This window comes from Melospiza georgiana, chromosome 2 (assembly GCF_028018845.1).
Source record: "Melospiza georgiana isolate bMelGeo1 chromosome 2, bMelGeo1.pri, whole genome shotgun sequence".
Lineage (NCBI taxonomy): Eukaryota > Metazoa > Chordata > Aves > Passeriformes > Passerellidae > Melospiza > Melospiza georgiana.
Window position 1 is genome coordinate 67125422 of NC_080431.1, and position 15033 is coordinate 67140454.

Here is a 15033-nt window from a genome sequence, read left to right on the forward strand (position 1 = left end):
CAATCACAGATGTAGAATACAGGGTACTCAAAGTAAGAGTACTTTTACAATACCTAACCTTTGAATGTTCCCCTTTCTTATTGCAGTGTATTCTTTTTATATATTATACACTAAAAGCTCTTACATTTTGTGCTAGTTCACACCAAATGCAAATCTACCATTAAGCAGGAAAGCAGTACCTTCATGAAAATATGAGAGAGATAGAAAAAGAGATAATAAAAATATAAAAGCAATCACAAAAAATGGTCTGTTTAAAGAGGGGCAAGAAGATTATTCAGAATCGAAATTCTTGGTAGAATTTGTCTGTTTTAAGTAAGGCTAGCTAATCACAACAGTATTTAAATAAAAAATTCAATAGAGCAATTTATTTGTGAACAATGACTCGAATACTGATGAACAGACTAGAGAAAATGCTACCAAGTATTTTCTCTATTCTTAATAGAAAATTCATGCACTGTATGTTTTTTTCTGAGTTATCAGCACAGGAAAATACAAATTGCATATATTAAGAAAGGTGGGGGTGTCAAACTAAGAATGACAATATTTATTTACCCAGATATTAAATTACTTGTGCATCTCAGCTTTTTAACCATTACACACTTTTGGGTGCATCTACAGACATATGCTGCTACATTGACCAGCACATTAGAGTAGAAAACGTGTATCTAGACAAATTATGTGAGATAATGAACAAAATGGAAAGCTATAAAGATATTGAATATTCCCATGCAACTTTCTATGAAACTATTAAAAAAGTAATGTTTTACCTGAAAATTAAAATTCATTGAAACAAATAAAAATGAGGAAATGTTCAGATTTTAATTTTTCCTTCTCTGAAACTTAGACAAGACATTTCTAGGAACACAAATCTATTTCTGTTCTTTACTGATGCACAAGACAAAGTCTTGCTTTCAGTCATTCACGCTACTGCAAAAAATGCTCCTTCACAAATACAATATATAATAAATGCAGACTTACATCTAAGACTTGTATTCACTTAAGAATCAAATCAAATTTTATACACATTATTAAGACTTGAAAAGAGGAAAGTAACACAGTCAAAAATATCTTGTGAAATTCTGACAGTGAATTTAAAAAAAATCAGATAATTTCTGAACTCAGTATGATTACTGTTCTAAGAATTCAAAGCTGGAGAGATTTGCTAGTCAGATAACTGCTATTTTTTTTCAAGATTATGGAACATATAAAAAAGAATTTTTATTTTTGTACGAAAATCAAGCAAAGTCCTCTCTGTAAATCTACAGATGTCAAAGCAGATACTCTACTGCCATCTACCAGTTTTAAAAGGATGTAGTATTAGCACAGAACTTCTACGCTCCATTTCTCTGAATGAAACAATATATCCCTTTACACAGCTGTTTAAGGAGATATTTCTGGTTTTATAAGACTTTAGAGCTCAAAGTAAAATATGAAGCTATAGCTTAATTAGTCTGTTAAATACTGTGAAAGTACTAACTAGTGCAGGGCAACTGTGTCTTTACTGTGTCACAAGAGGGAGCAGGTTTCTGTGCGACATCCCTTCTGCCAGAACTACACGCTTCCATCCTGTTTCTCACAGCTTGGCTGCTGTTCCCTCATTGCTGAGAACGGAGCCTAAGACTCAACTGGCATTGAAACCTCTCTGACTTTCAGTCCCTGCCTGTGTCCCTTACCCTCTCTGCAAGCACAGGATCCATGGATGCTGTTAGGATGAAGGCACTTAAATGGCACTTGTAAGCAAATCATTCCTACTGCATGTGGATCAGTAACAGACAGCGTAGGTCTGTCTATGCCTGCTCTTTTCTTGTTCCATCAAGGCCACCTCAAAGATGCACTTTCAATCATTAAGGATCTGAAGTAGGGCTGGACTCTATACAGATACTTGCCTTCTCAATCAAACACAAAGTAAATGGGCAAAGATTCACCATGCCTGTATCTTCCTTTATACAGAAGAGGATCATGTATCACATACCTCTGACAATAGGAAGACCTTCTATATAGCAGGGCTTCAGGGGAGGAAGGAAGAAAGTCAGCATCATGCTGTAGATGGACAGCACAAGCCCTAGCTGAACCTTCTCCTAAAGAATAACTAAGAGGTTTACTTCATAGAAGTCGACAGGATACACATTACCTGGAGACCATGAAGCTAAAAGGAGTGCCAGAAGAGCTGGTTGACCTTAACTAATCACACACCCTGACAAAATTTAAGGAGACTGGAAAATGAGAGCTGTTTTTTTGAAGAGAACAAACTTCTCATATGCAGAGCACCACAAATATATTTTCATATACACAGCAACAGTCCTATGAGAATTAATAAGGTTATTTGAAGCATTACATTGATTCACTAAATTGGTAAAGAGATGTTTTCTACCTCTTTTTGTTAGAGCACAGTACTGTGGCTTCCACTCCATTAATGGCACAGCACATTTCTTTCATGCATCACCACAGGTGTATTGAAAATACGTCCCATATATCAAAATTCCTTTTAAGTACTCAGATCTCTCAGTTGCAGGGTAATAAATACAGGTTGACATTACTCATCAGTTTCTACTAGAGACTGTTAGTCATGTATTTGTGATGTGGGATGTAATAAATGTCAGCAATTAAATGCTCTGAACAATTGAAAGGTTATATAATTGCTAAATTATTTTAGGAAAATAAATTCATGTTCATCTGGAATCTATAGTAATAACATAAGATTTTCAATAATAATACAAACTGTTTTTCAATAATGAAAATACTTTTCAATAATTATACACATATTACTCTATGTGGCATAATTAGAATTGTGGAGGAACAGTAAATATAAAATTCATGCTCTGAGTCCTGCTGAGCTGGATTATGAAAGAGAAAATTGTCTGTTGACAAACAATCAAGAAGCTACAGCTATCATTACAGCTGCACCTTGAAAAAAAAAATCACACACCACAGCCCACCTATTCTATAAACAGTAGAAATTCTGCAGTCAGATGTATGACTGAAATATTGGGTGGACATACCCTAACTTTTTTTTTATCTTACTTGGGTAATGACAACTGTGGGTTTTTGGTGTACAAACTCAAGCATGATCCTGCAATTTGAGAGTTGCCAGTGTCCTCATATACCCTCCCCCACACCTTCTGTCTCTTGCTGTCAGAAACAAGGCAAAAAGCATCACGGGAACCATATATCTGATCAGTTTTAGTAAGCCAGAGAGCAGTTTAATCTAAATATAAGGATATTCAAGGAATAGCAAGAAGAGGTACAGAATCATCCAGTGACTTGCTGAAAATAAAAGTACATCATAAACTAAGTTAAAAAAAAAAATGTAAAAAGCTATTTTATTGCAGTCAGTGAGATCATTGCAATTACATTTAATGAGGCAAAATTTGCTTCATGTTTCCTGACCTTGATTTGTACCTTGTCTACTTTACTAGATTGCTCTACACTGTTCTTCATTATTAGTTTAATATTAATTTTAGCTTGAGAAATATCCATCACATAATAAAAAATAGTTATAAAAAAGGTAACTTTTTTCCTATAAAATTTCTCATTTTCAAGTAAGACAGAAGAGCAAGAGTATTTACTTTAAACAAATACTGTACTTAGTCACTACACTAAGGGTCAATTAGCTAGTCCTTTTGATTTCTGATGGATTTCATTAAAAAAATTGTTGTTTCTCTTTAAGCAATCACATCTATGATTCAGTAAGACATTTCTGTGCAAGTATTAATTCCTGTGGAGTATTTAATTTGGCAACATGTTTTTTGCCTGAGTTTTAAACTTGACATTGTTCAGATACCATAATTTCTAAGTCATGTAGATGTAACGTGTGAATATTAATTCCCTATGTTGAGTTTCTGCTAGAACAATCTCTCAAGTTTTCAAATGATTCAGCTGCCATTCATGATGAGTATGAAATGTCATGTATGAATCACAGAATGACAGAATGGCTGGGGTTGGAAGGGACCTCTAGAGATCACCTAGTCCAACACCCCTGCCAAAGCAGGTTCACCCAGAGCAGGCCCCACAGCATCACCTCCAGACAGGTTTTCAGTATCTCCAGAAGAGGAGATATTCAACCACATCTTCTCTGGCAGCCTGTTCCAGTTTTATGTCATCCTCATATTTAGGAAGTTCTTCCTCAGATGGAACATCATGTGATTCAGTTTGTGCCCACTGCCCCCTGTCCTGTCACTGGGCACCACTGAAGACATTCTGGCCCCAATCCTCTTGATACCCACCCTTAAGATATCCATAAACACTGATAATATCCCTCAGTTGTCCCTTCTCCAGGTGAAACACACCTAACTCTCTCAGCCTTTCCTTGTAAGACTGATGCTCCAGTCCCCCAGGCATCATAGTCCTCCCTAGAGCCCCCTCCAATAGCTCCTCATCTTCCTTGAACTGAAGAGCCCAGCCCTGGACACAGCACCCCAGATGTGCCTCACCAGGGCTGAGTAGAGGGGCAGAATCACCTCCTCTGACCTGCTGGCACTGTTCTTCCTGATGCACCTCATGATCCCACTGGCCTTTTGGGCCACGAGGACGCTGCTGGCTCATGGACAGCTTGTTGTCCACCAGGACCCTCAGATCCTTCTCCACAGAGCTGCTCTCCAGCAGGTCACCCCCAATCTCTGCTGGTGCCTGGGGTTGTTCCTCCCCAGGTGCAGGACCCTGCATTTGCCTTTGCTGAACTGCATTAGCTTGCCCTCTGCCCAACTTCCCAGCCTGTCCAGGTCTCACTGAATGTCATCACAGCCCTCTGGGGTATCAGTCACTCCTCCCACATGAAAACAAGTATGAATACAGGCACAGATCATTCCTAGGCATTTTTAGATACTCCCTGTAGTATAATACTGTGCACTGGAGCTCTGTACAAAAACAAATTTATATTTATAGCAGTGATCTGCAAGATGAGATTTTTACTGAGATTAGAAAAAACAGAAAAGCTTTATACTATGTCAAAGAACTGCATCAACAAATTTTTCACGGGAATTACAGTTTACAAAATCTTAAATTAAGAGTTACCTTTTAGTCACAGAAGCTCTCTAAATACCATTAGTTGTGACTCTGCATCTTTAAATTTCAAAATATATGTGAAAAGGCTGTACTATTAATGATGACTTCACTGAAGGCAATTTCTGAAGTGCTGGTTAACAGCCCACATTGCAAATGCAGGTAAAATTTATTATTTTTATTTATATATATGTTGAGGATAGCCATGAAGTAAACTACAGAATTAAGATTTTGGATTATGGAAATAGGACACTAGTTTAATGGCCATAAGGGAGAGGGAAAATATGATACAGTATAGTAAGCAGAGGCAAAATTTGAGGCAGTAGAATGGACAGCACATTAATTTCAGTTGATTAAGAAGGAGAAATAAAAGATTATTTTTGAATAAGCTTCAGAAGAAGTCCCCTCATTGTGTAGAAAGGCCAGAATTTTTAGCAAAATGACTGAGTAAGCATGGAGTATCTCTGTGGATTGAAAGGTGAAAAAATAAGGAACATGTAAGAAGAAAAATCAAGAACAGTGAAAGAACTGCTGGGCAATTCAAGATGAAATTAGAAAAGTCAAAGCCCATGTGGAGATAAGACCAGAAGGAAACAATTAGGGATGAAATGGGTTTCAACACATATGAAAAAGTTCAAAGACAACATGGGGCATTGACCAAATGTAAGAGAACATGTGAGGCATGGTACTTAAACCATGTATTCTAAGGCCTCTGTGCATGGTGTAGGAAGCAAAGGTGCAGATAATACTGGGAAATAAACAGCCCATGCAAAGAACATGAACACATTCATACACTAACAAGGACTTCAATCCAGCTGTTGGCTGGTCACCAGTGGTGTTCCCAATGCTCAAAAGTGTGGCCAATTCTGTTTAAAATCATTATCAATGATCTCAGCGAGGAGGTTGAGTGCACTCTCAGCACCCTGGCCAACGGTGGGCAAGTCTCACAAGGTAAGCCTCACAAGCACACTCTCTGCCATTAATGAGAATGATAGCCTTGCCTGAGGATGCATAATGGTGGGAACCATTCATTTGCTTTAGCAGTTGAATGAAATAAACTGGCAATGAACAAATGAAATTTTGAAATGTGTTGGTCTTTCACTGCTCTGGAAAATGAAACAAGCAAAAAAATATGTCTACTAATTAATAAAATCCCTTTTCTGTTTTTGAGACAAGCACAATAACTTGCATACTTTAGGATGCTTGAAATTTCACTTCCTTATCCTGAACTTTTCAATTTGAAATTGAATACTTAGATATGATATGCAAGTGCAACAACTATATTTACATTCTTACAATACTCAATGCGGAAATGGCAAAAAAACCTATTTTCAAAATCCTGTTCAAATAAAAATCTAATTTTTCAAGCAGTCCAGTTTTCAGAAGAAAAGAAAGCCTCCTGTATTCTGAGTAAGCAACACTTCATAGTTAGAGGTATTTTCTTTAATCTCTTCAATGCTCATGAAAATGTTCATCATACAAGTATTAGAAATGCTGCTGACATTATTACAAAGCTTGACTCAAAGGTCAATGGAAAGAAATAGGTAATTCCAAAAGGTGATTCACTCCTTTATTTCAGATGCCTATCTAAGACTGGCACAAATTATTCCCTGTAGCTGTTTGTCTTTCTTTAGTAACAAAAAATAAAATGGATGACTAGCTAAGAAGAGGTGGATAAGAGTCATGTGATTGAAGCTAGTTGAGAGGTATTACACTGGGGTTTCTTTGTTTTCATTTCAATTGGCTTTGAATTTGGCTTATCATATTTTTCTATCACAGTACCTAAATACTTTAAAGAAAAACAAACTCATAAGAAATTCCAATATCAGTCAGGGGAATTTGAAGATGCTTGAATCAATAAATACATCAGAAGTCTTTCAGCAGGATTTAAACAAAATATCCTCTAAGAGCTGAACTAGAAATCTAACAAAAACTTCCTGTGTATTCCAAAGATAAACTCTAATTCCACGATATCTGTTTTTAAAATACCATTGACTTGTGGGAAATGTTAGAATAACATCTAAATAAAATATTTGGTGTTAACACAGGAGGTATTTTAAGAAATATTAAAACACTAACTGAAGATAATATCAGTGAACGAAACAGGATTTCACACATCTACATAATTCACACCCTGGCAGGTATGAATTTGGTATCTTGGAGCTGGACTCTAATACACAGGGAGCCTAGATAACAATTAGATTAGGCACATAACTCTGAGAACAATAAAGCATTTTTAGATGACTATCATCCTTAGAAAATATTTTTTCTATTATATTAGTTTCACTGCCAATGTGTAGTGACTAGCCAAAAAAAATGTCTGTTCTGGTAAATAAAAGGGAAAGTTTGTGACTTCCAAGCAAGAAGGAAAATTTAAAAGATTAAATCTGAGAAAAATAAATTACCTTGTATCGTCTACCCCGTCCCAGAAAATGATACACAAATTTGGATTCTATTTGAGACTATACAATTAGTATGAAAAAGGTTCTTAAAGCAAGTAATTCTGTAGCAAAATCTGAACCACCTAAACTGCAGAGTATCACTGGTGTGGTTGAAAAGCAAATAAAATTACAAAGGACAAAATACAGGAAAAGAAATACTTCTAGCAAGTTCAGTTGAAGTGAACTGGAACCCAGTTAATATTTAGGTTATAAGTATTCAGACCTCAAAATTTTTAATTCATATATAAAATCTACAAATAGATAATTTTTGTAGTATTTCTTCAAAAATTTGGTGAAAAGCTACAGTCTGTGGACTCTTCAGCGATGAGCCCCAAAGGATTATTTTAAATCTCTGATGCCCTTAAGCATTTTGAAGGTGTATTGGGTGGACCTTGGCTAGCCACCAGGTGCCCACCATAGCTGTTCTATCACTCCCCTTCCCAGCTGGAAAGGGAAAAGAAAATGTAAGGAAAGGTTCATGGGTCGAGCCAAGGACAGGGAGAGATCACTCACCAGTAAGCATCACTAGCAAAACAGACTTGAATTGTGGAAATTAATTTAATTTATTGCTAATCAAATCAGATTAGGTTAACGAGAAAATAATCTTCAAATCCCTTCTCACCATCCCTCATTTCTTCCTAGGCTCAACTTCATTCCTGAAATCTCTACCTCCTCCAATCCAAGTAGTGCAGAGCAACAGAGAATGGGGGCTGTGGTCAGTTCATCACACATTGTCTCTGTCTCCTCACTGTCTTCCCCTGCTCCAGCATGGGGTCCCACTCACTTGAGACACTACTCCATTCACTTTAAAAAGCAAGTTCAATCGGGCATGCACAATCAACCTCAGGAGGTCATAAAAAGCTACTGCAAATCCACAGATTTGCCTTCCACTTGTGCTGTCACTGGGATGGTGGACATAAAAGAATCAAGATGCTGTCCAAGTACAGATAGACTGTAACTATCTTTTATCTTTGCATGATAATGTGAGAGTATTCATTCATTTATGAAAATATCTAAAACAACCTAATCTTCAACCTTACTGAGACTTAACCTATCTCTGTGAAGCATTACAATGTGTAAAAGAATGCAGAATTCCTGAGGCAAGATATTATTAGAATTATTAAACATTGTATTGTATACAGAAACAAGCAATGAGCAAACCACGTGCAAGCCATATTCATTATCACTGTCAGTCATATTTGAAGAATCTTGTGCAACTTGCCAGCTACTGACTGTCTTTTTTCTCAAAATAATTTATTGCATTATTGAAGAATGTTTAGATTACTCAGTTGAATGATCATATATAGCTACTACTGACAGGCTGCAGTTATTTGCATTTGGCAGGATTTGTTGGGATCACTCAACACATGCTACACTCTCTAGAGTGCCTGCAGTGAATATGTCTGCTGTGCTAAGAAAGGAGACAAAACAATGCCTCTGCATTTTCATTTCATCCTCCTAAGGTGGTTACTGGCAATAAGTCATATTAGTTGCAGGTACGGTAAATCCTGTACAGAACAGGATAATTCTTGTTGCTTTTCCGAGGTTTAAAAATACATATGCAGGTCTGTCTGTTTCAATCTGTCAAAATTCCATTTATCACATAGGATAAATTTTATTTTGATGATGACACATGTATAGTTCTATTACAATTACAATGAAGGATGAGATTTATTGATAAGAATTCATAAAAGCACGGAACTAAGAGTAAGAGATGAGTCCACTGGCACCAAAAGCCCACTTTGCAAGTGTCTAAATTGCACACTCTTCTCATTGCACAGGAAGCCTAAAGCAAAGCTGCATATATTTTGATTGGTCTAATCATTGGTTATGATTAGACTGGGAGCTGGACTGCCTGAACAGAGGCCAATATGCAGGCAAAATACAGGGTTTATCAGGTCAGGAGGAAGGAGCATGATTGTAACTAAGTGGTGATGACTGTTGCTGAGAATGAGGAAACTGAGCTGCAGTACAGAAACTCTCTACTGGCGCACAACAGGTAGGATGAGGGGTACTGACTCCTGCAGCTGCACTGGCAGTGGAGATTTTTTTTTATTTTAATGCACTGTTCTGCAAAGAGAACATAGCAAGGGATGTGAGATTATTCATTACCATATTCAACATATGAGATGTGTCAAAAGCTTATTCTAACATCAGGTGAGGCAGAAACAAAGAGACACATTGAACTCTGGAAATCCAGACTCTAAAACTTTACCATCTTCATCCACTTAGCACATCATTCAGAAAAAAACACTAAGTCATGCTTCTAAGATCATGCCTTTTTAAACAAAATTTTTTTACCTGTATGAATTCAGTATTAAGACTCTCAGAATTACACTACAGAATACTGCAAGACATAATTTCTAATAAATCAATTAGTAATTGCCAGTGTAAAAATAATACTGGTAGCAATATTCAGCTTTTAAATTAGAAAAGTTCTCTGCTGATAAGAAGCTGTGAATATAGTAACACAACAACACTTGCAAAATTTCTAAAAAAAGACCCTTTCTTTTTATTGATGTTTTGGCTTTGCCCAAACACTGGTAATGCACAGGTTACAGAAGAGATATCTGCATGACTTCAAAATGCTGCACTGTGCTGCAGCCTATTTCTACTAAAGTGTTTTGCTGCAGCAACAGCAGCTATCGCTTCTAGGCAAGAAAAATTAATAATATTCATAGAAAGTCTAGAGAATCGGTGAAGTAGTGGACATGATACTACATTTCACCTTTCTAAAGCTAGAGACATGGCAGCTGAGCTGGTAGCAACTTATTTCTGACTACCCTTGTCCATTACCTTTAGCTTGGTAATGAATTTCTGAGAAACACTCCTGTTAGAAAACAACCACTGAATTTCCAGTTGTGAACCATGGCATCACCTATGGATCTAAAACAGCTGCCATACTGTCAGAAATGGAAAGGGAATAGAATTCACAGTGAGGAAGAAGCACAGTTTAAGAAAGTAACATTTCTGTTACTTAAATTGCCTAAGACTTAAAGAAATACTGCAAAATACTATCAGAAGGATGAGAAAATATTTCATATGACAAAAAAAATCATCTCACAGAACTGTAACTAGAGCAGTCTCACATTTTCAAGATTATAACCCATAGTTTATAGCTTATAATCAATGCTATGGCAGACCAGTTCAGCAGAATGTGAGTTTACATATAAATGCACTCATTATCTACTTCCCTTCACACAGGAACTCTGAGTCCATTCTGATTTTCAAATATTAGCATTTTTAACAACGGCAGATTTTAACAAGTTATGCAAGCCCAGCTGAAATAATGAAAATAATCAGCAGTCCACAGTGAATCTGAGAGAAACAAAAGCATCTAAATGGATGTTTATGTAAATGATTTTAAGACAAAATCAAAGAGAGATACATTTAATCTTGGAGCATGCATTAGCTTTGTATTAGACAAGTTATTCAGTTCATCCTATTATATTATGCACCTTCATCCTACTGATTTGTCTTTACATGTCTTTATGTTTGCATGTTCTAAAGAAAATAGTTTGACAATACAGCTATGGATTTAAGTCAGAAGAAATATTTAAACAAATTTACAAGTACTGTATTTGATTGGCAATAAATGCAATACTCAAAGGCTTTTTTTTTTTTCAGTCGATCAGAGGTCTTACCAATAGGACATTTCTGCTTGGAGCCCTTTTTAAGTGACTGTGAGCAAACAATTAGATACTTTTTTTTTTAAAACTGCAATTATTAGTCTTGAATTCATAGGAAATTCCAGCTATAGGGAACTTTCAACTGATTTTGCCAAGAATGGTTGGGCCAGATGAACACTGAAGCTTCTTCCAACCTATGATTCTATAATTTTATTTTTTCCCCTCCATAATTTGTCTGTACATAAGACATCACACCAGGGCTGGGCAGACAAATACAGAGAGCCTTGATATATAGACCAGCTCACTTCACAGTTCTGATTTATGAGTCTCAAATCCATCAACTTTCACATTATCTGACACAACTAATTTACCAGTCAAATAAACTATGCTAAAGAGTATTTAAAATATTTGTACTGTTTAACTGCACCTATACAGTAATTGTATGCTCTCATCCAGACTTCACTTAAAAATCATATTTCTATTTGGAATTGAATTTTTTGACTCATTGGAAGAACTCTGGAACTTCTGGAAAAATTCTTCAGAATTTCTGTTTCAGCAAAAGCATAAAATCTTACCCATATTCCATGTGCAAAACTATCGTACCACTCTTCAATGTGAACTGAATTATATTATTGGAAACTTTCTCAATAATTATCTGTTTATTTAAGTTCTAAATGAATACTCTTGTAACTAAAGATTATATGTTATTATATTAAAATATTATACAGATAAAAATCAAAATAATTAAAAATACACCAATTTACTCTGACTTTCTTATGGAAACAGCATTTATGAACAGGTGGTTGGGTTCTTCATCTTACAATGGCTGCAGAAAGGATTCAGAAGTCAATGAAAAATGGTAACTTTACCTGGGAACTGATGATACGCTGTGATGAACGAGCAATATTAGCTGGCAGGCCAAAAAAGTCAGGTTTATCATCCTCTGGGAGGCTTTCAATAATATGACGATAATCCTGCATAAGAAGAAAAGAATAGACAGAACAGTGGAAACTTTTTATTCCACTCATGAAAATTAACAGCATATGCTGAAAAGAATTTCATTAAGAGCAGAGCACAACACAAAGATTAAAATAAGTATATAAGACATGACACATTACAATAATCCTATTTATAGGATTCTTAATTTTATGTATCAGAAACTATCTCTTTTTATGTAACATTTCCACCCTAAAAGACTAAAAAGCAATTCTGATTACAGTGATGATATCAAATGAAAACAAAAATATGCCAAGACCATTCCTGAAAATTAGGTAAAATATTTCTGTTGAAAACTTAAAGGTAAGATTAATGACAATACAGAAAAAAATACTTTGGCATTTGGAATTCTAATAAGAGTATAACACATATTTATAAAATTAAGAACACTCATTTCTATTTAAATCTACAAAAATATTCACTCAAAGAAAGTGAAATAGTTTAGATAAAAATAGGCTTGAATAATCATTGGAGATGCAGAATAGCATCAATAGTGGTTACAGTGTAAGTCACTAGTGATGCTCTCCTGCACAAAACAAACAGAGCCTTAGTGGTAGACTAATAGTGTTGCACATCTCTTTTATTGTGATTTAAGGGCAAAAATGTTTACAATCTGCAAGTCTGGCTACATCCTGTTGCTGATGTGCCATGTGCATTTTGTCTTTGCCTGCAGGAGCACGTGCTGGATATGCACAATTCACTTTAACACGGAATCTCACTTCAGAAGTAACAACAGTAGCAGAACTCTACACCAAACTGAGGATAATACTACTTGAGGAAATACTACTTGAAGAGACAAAACCATAAATTCTTACATACACAATCATATAAGATATCAAGAGATATTAAATGCTGTGCAGGCTAGAAAAAAAGATTCATCTACTTGACCATATTATCTACAAGAACAGAGACCAGCCTGGTTTGTTTATCCCTTCTGTTTTTATGATATTAACTCAGCACATCTACAGAAAATAAAAAATAATGGTCATAATAAAGTAATTAAAAAAAAAATCCAAACCAAATCTAAGCAGTCAGAATCCAAGTAAAGAATGTCAAATCATAGCACTTTACTTTAACTGAGATAATACAATTTATATTTGTTCATATTAGAGGTCTAGTCTGGAGTCCTCCATTAGAATGCAAGTGAATCTTAATCGCAGTAACAAAAAAAATTATATTGTGAAAGGACAGGGGGACATCAGTTGTTTAGACTGTTGAATTCCTTCTCTTTTACACTAGAGAAATACTGAAGGAGAATCAGAATCCATATTTATCACCAAATAAAATGTCATATACCCTCCATGGCCTCTCAACAGATTTCAGAACGTTGATACATTTTGGAAGCAAGAAGGTATTATTCAGATTTTCCTGTTTCATCCAGAAGTTGTAGGAATATTTAGCAGTGTTTAAAAAAACACTTTTATGTTAATATACTAATTATATAAAACATAATTATATCTTTGTCATAAATTAACCCAATTTATTTTACACAACTCTTCATAGCTAGGCTCTGCACCACAGTCCAATCAGATCCCATAAAAAAGAAGAGTAAACAGACAGACTTAATGCTCCACACAAAAGAGATACTTTTCTGAAGAAACAGAGGTATCCTTTGGATTGTAACTTGGGTTTTCTTTGTGGAAATATTTCAAGAATAATTCTTGAAAATGAATTATTTTTTAGGTGATAGAAGATGTGTACGTACCAAAATGCTGCAGGAATTCGGTAAAGAGATGGAACATGGGAAAGTACTCATCTTCTTGCCTCTGGTATTTAAACTGCCAATGATTCGTGAATTGAAAAGCTGCTCCAAGTAGGACCGAAGAACTCTCATATCAAAGTAATTATCTACACGACCTCCATAAATGGCATTTTCAAACAAGCCATGAACAAATTCCCACTGAAAATCTTTGGAACCTATGAATTAATTAATTAGTATTAGTTTTGTTTCACTGAATAGCATTGCATTGTCATTTCTTCTTGTCACTGCAGTTCTTCAGGGTAATAAGAACAGATGAACACATCAAATAATTAAATTTTTTTTAATCGTTCTTCTATATGACCAAATAGTAAAAGCTGCAGGAACTTGAAAGAGTTTGTAAATATTTGACCTTAAAAAAATGAATACTTAGTGTGTTGCAAATGAAATACTAGAAATTTTGCTTTAGACTTGAAGTGCTTTTTGAACTAAGTGGTTATATGCATTTCAGAAATTATGCTATTAAAATTTTAATTTTGTGTTTCTTTGTCATAAATAAAATTTTATACACTATTTTCTACCACAGTATCATCTGATTTCATAAAATAAGGTGAATGATTAAACCAAAAGCAGATCATGCTCCAAATAGGTAAGATTCCTGGAAATGTCATCTTTCAAACACAAAGAGGTCCAAGATAGATACTTTGCAAATCATTATGAATGACACAACATAGCAAATAAATTAAAGCATGCTAATAATAATTTCCTGGTCAGGTTGATGTTGCATTAGATTACTCTGACCCAGACATATCCCATAAGTTCAAAGAAGTGATTTTTCCTCCATTCTATCATTGTTGCCCAAAATAACTATGTGGCACAATAATCTACTTGTATCCTACAGCTTTCATGAGCAGGTGAAAGCTTGATCAGAAAGGCAGTCCCTAAAGTCCTTGAAAGGGGGAAGTGGCAATTACTGTAAGTGGGGTTTACTGGTGGTAACTGTTGTTTCCTAATGCCTCAATCATTCCCTCATAAGAAAACATATTTTCACAGTCATAATTAATGATTATCATTGACAGTTAATGATTCCATCTCCTTACCTCTCTGTGTGGTTCAAGTCTGCACAACTAAAGTCTGATTTTAGAAGTACTAACCATCCACAAATCCCATCTAAGTCAACAATCATAAATTATCTCTACATATCAGTCCCTAAATTTAAAATGCAAGGAGTTAAAAAAAATGCCTTTACCATATTAACTGATATTAGAAA

At 35.3% G+C, this 15033-nt stretch overlaps 1 protein-coding gene across 2 annotated transcripts in view; it reads right to left on the minus strand.

Moving 5' to 3' along the window:
- The window catches only part of DYNC2H1 (dynein cytoplasmic 2 heavy chain 1), a 143509-nt gene that overhangs the window by 38803 nt on the left and 89673 nt on the right, over window positions 1–15033 (minus strand). For both annotated transcript variants that reach the window (XM_058045066.1, XM_058045065.1), the window contains exons 81-82: window positions 13770–13981; window positions 11938–12042 (exon numbers count right to left, since the gene is read on the minus strand). In XM_058045066.1, coding sequence (XP_057901049.1) covers window positions 11938–12042; window positions 13770–13981 — 317 coding nt within the window. The remainder of the gene's footprint in view (window positions 1–11937; window positions 12043–13769; window positions 13982–15033) is intronic.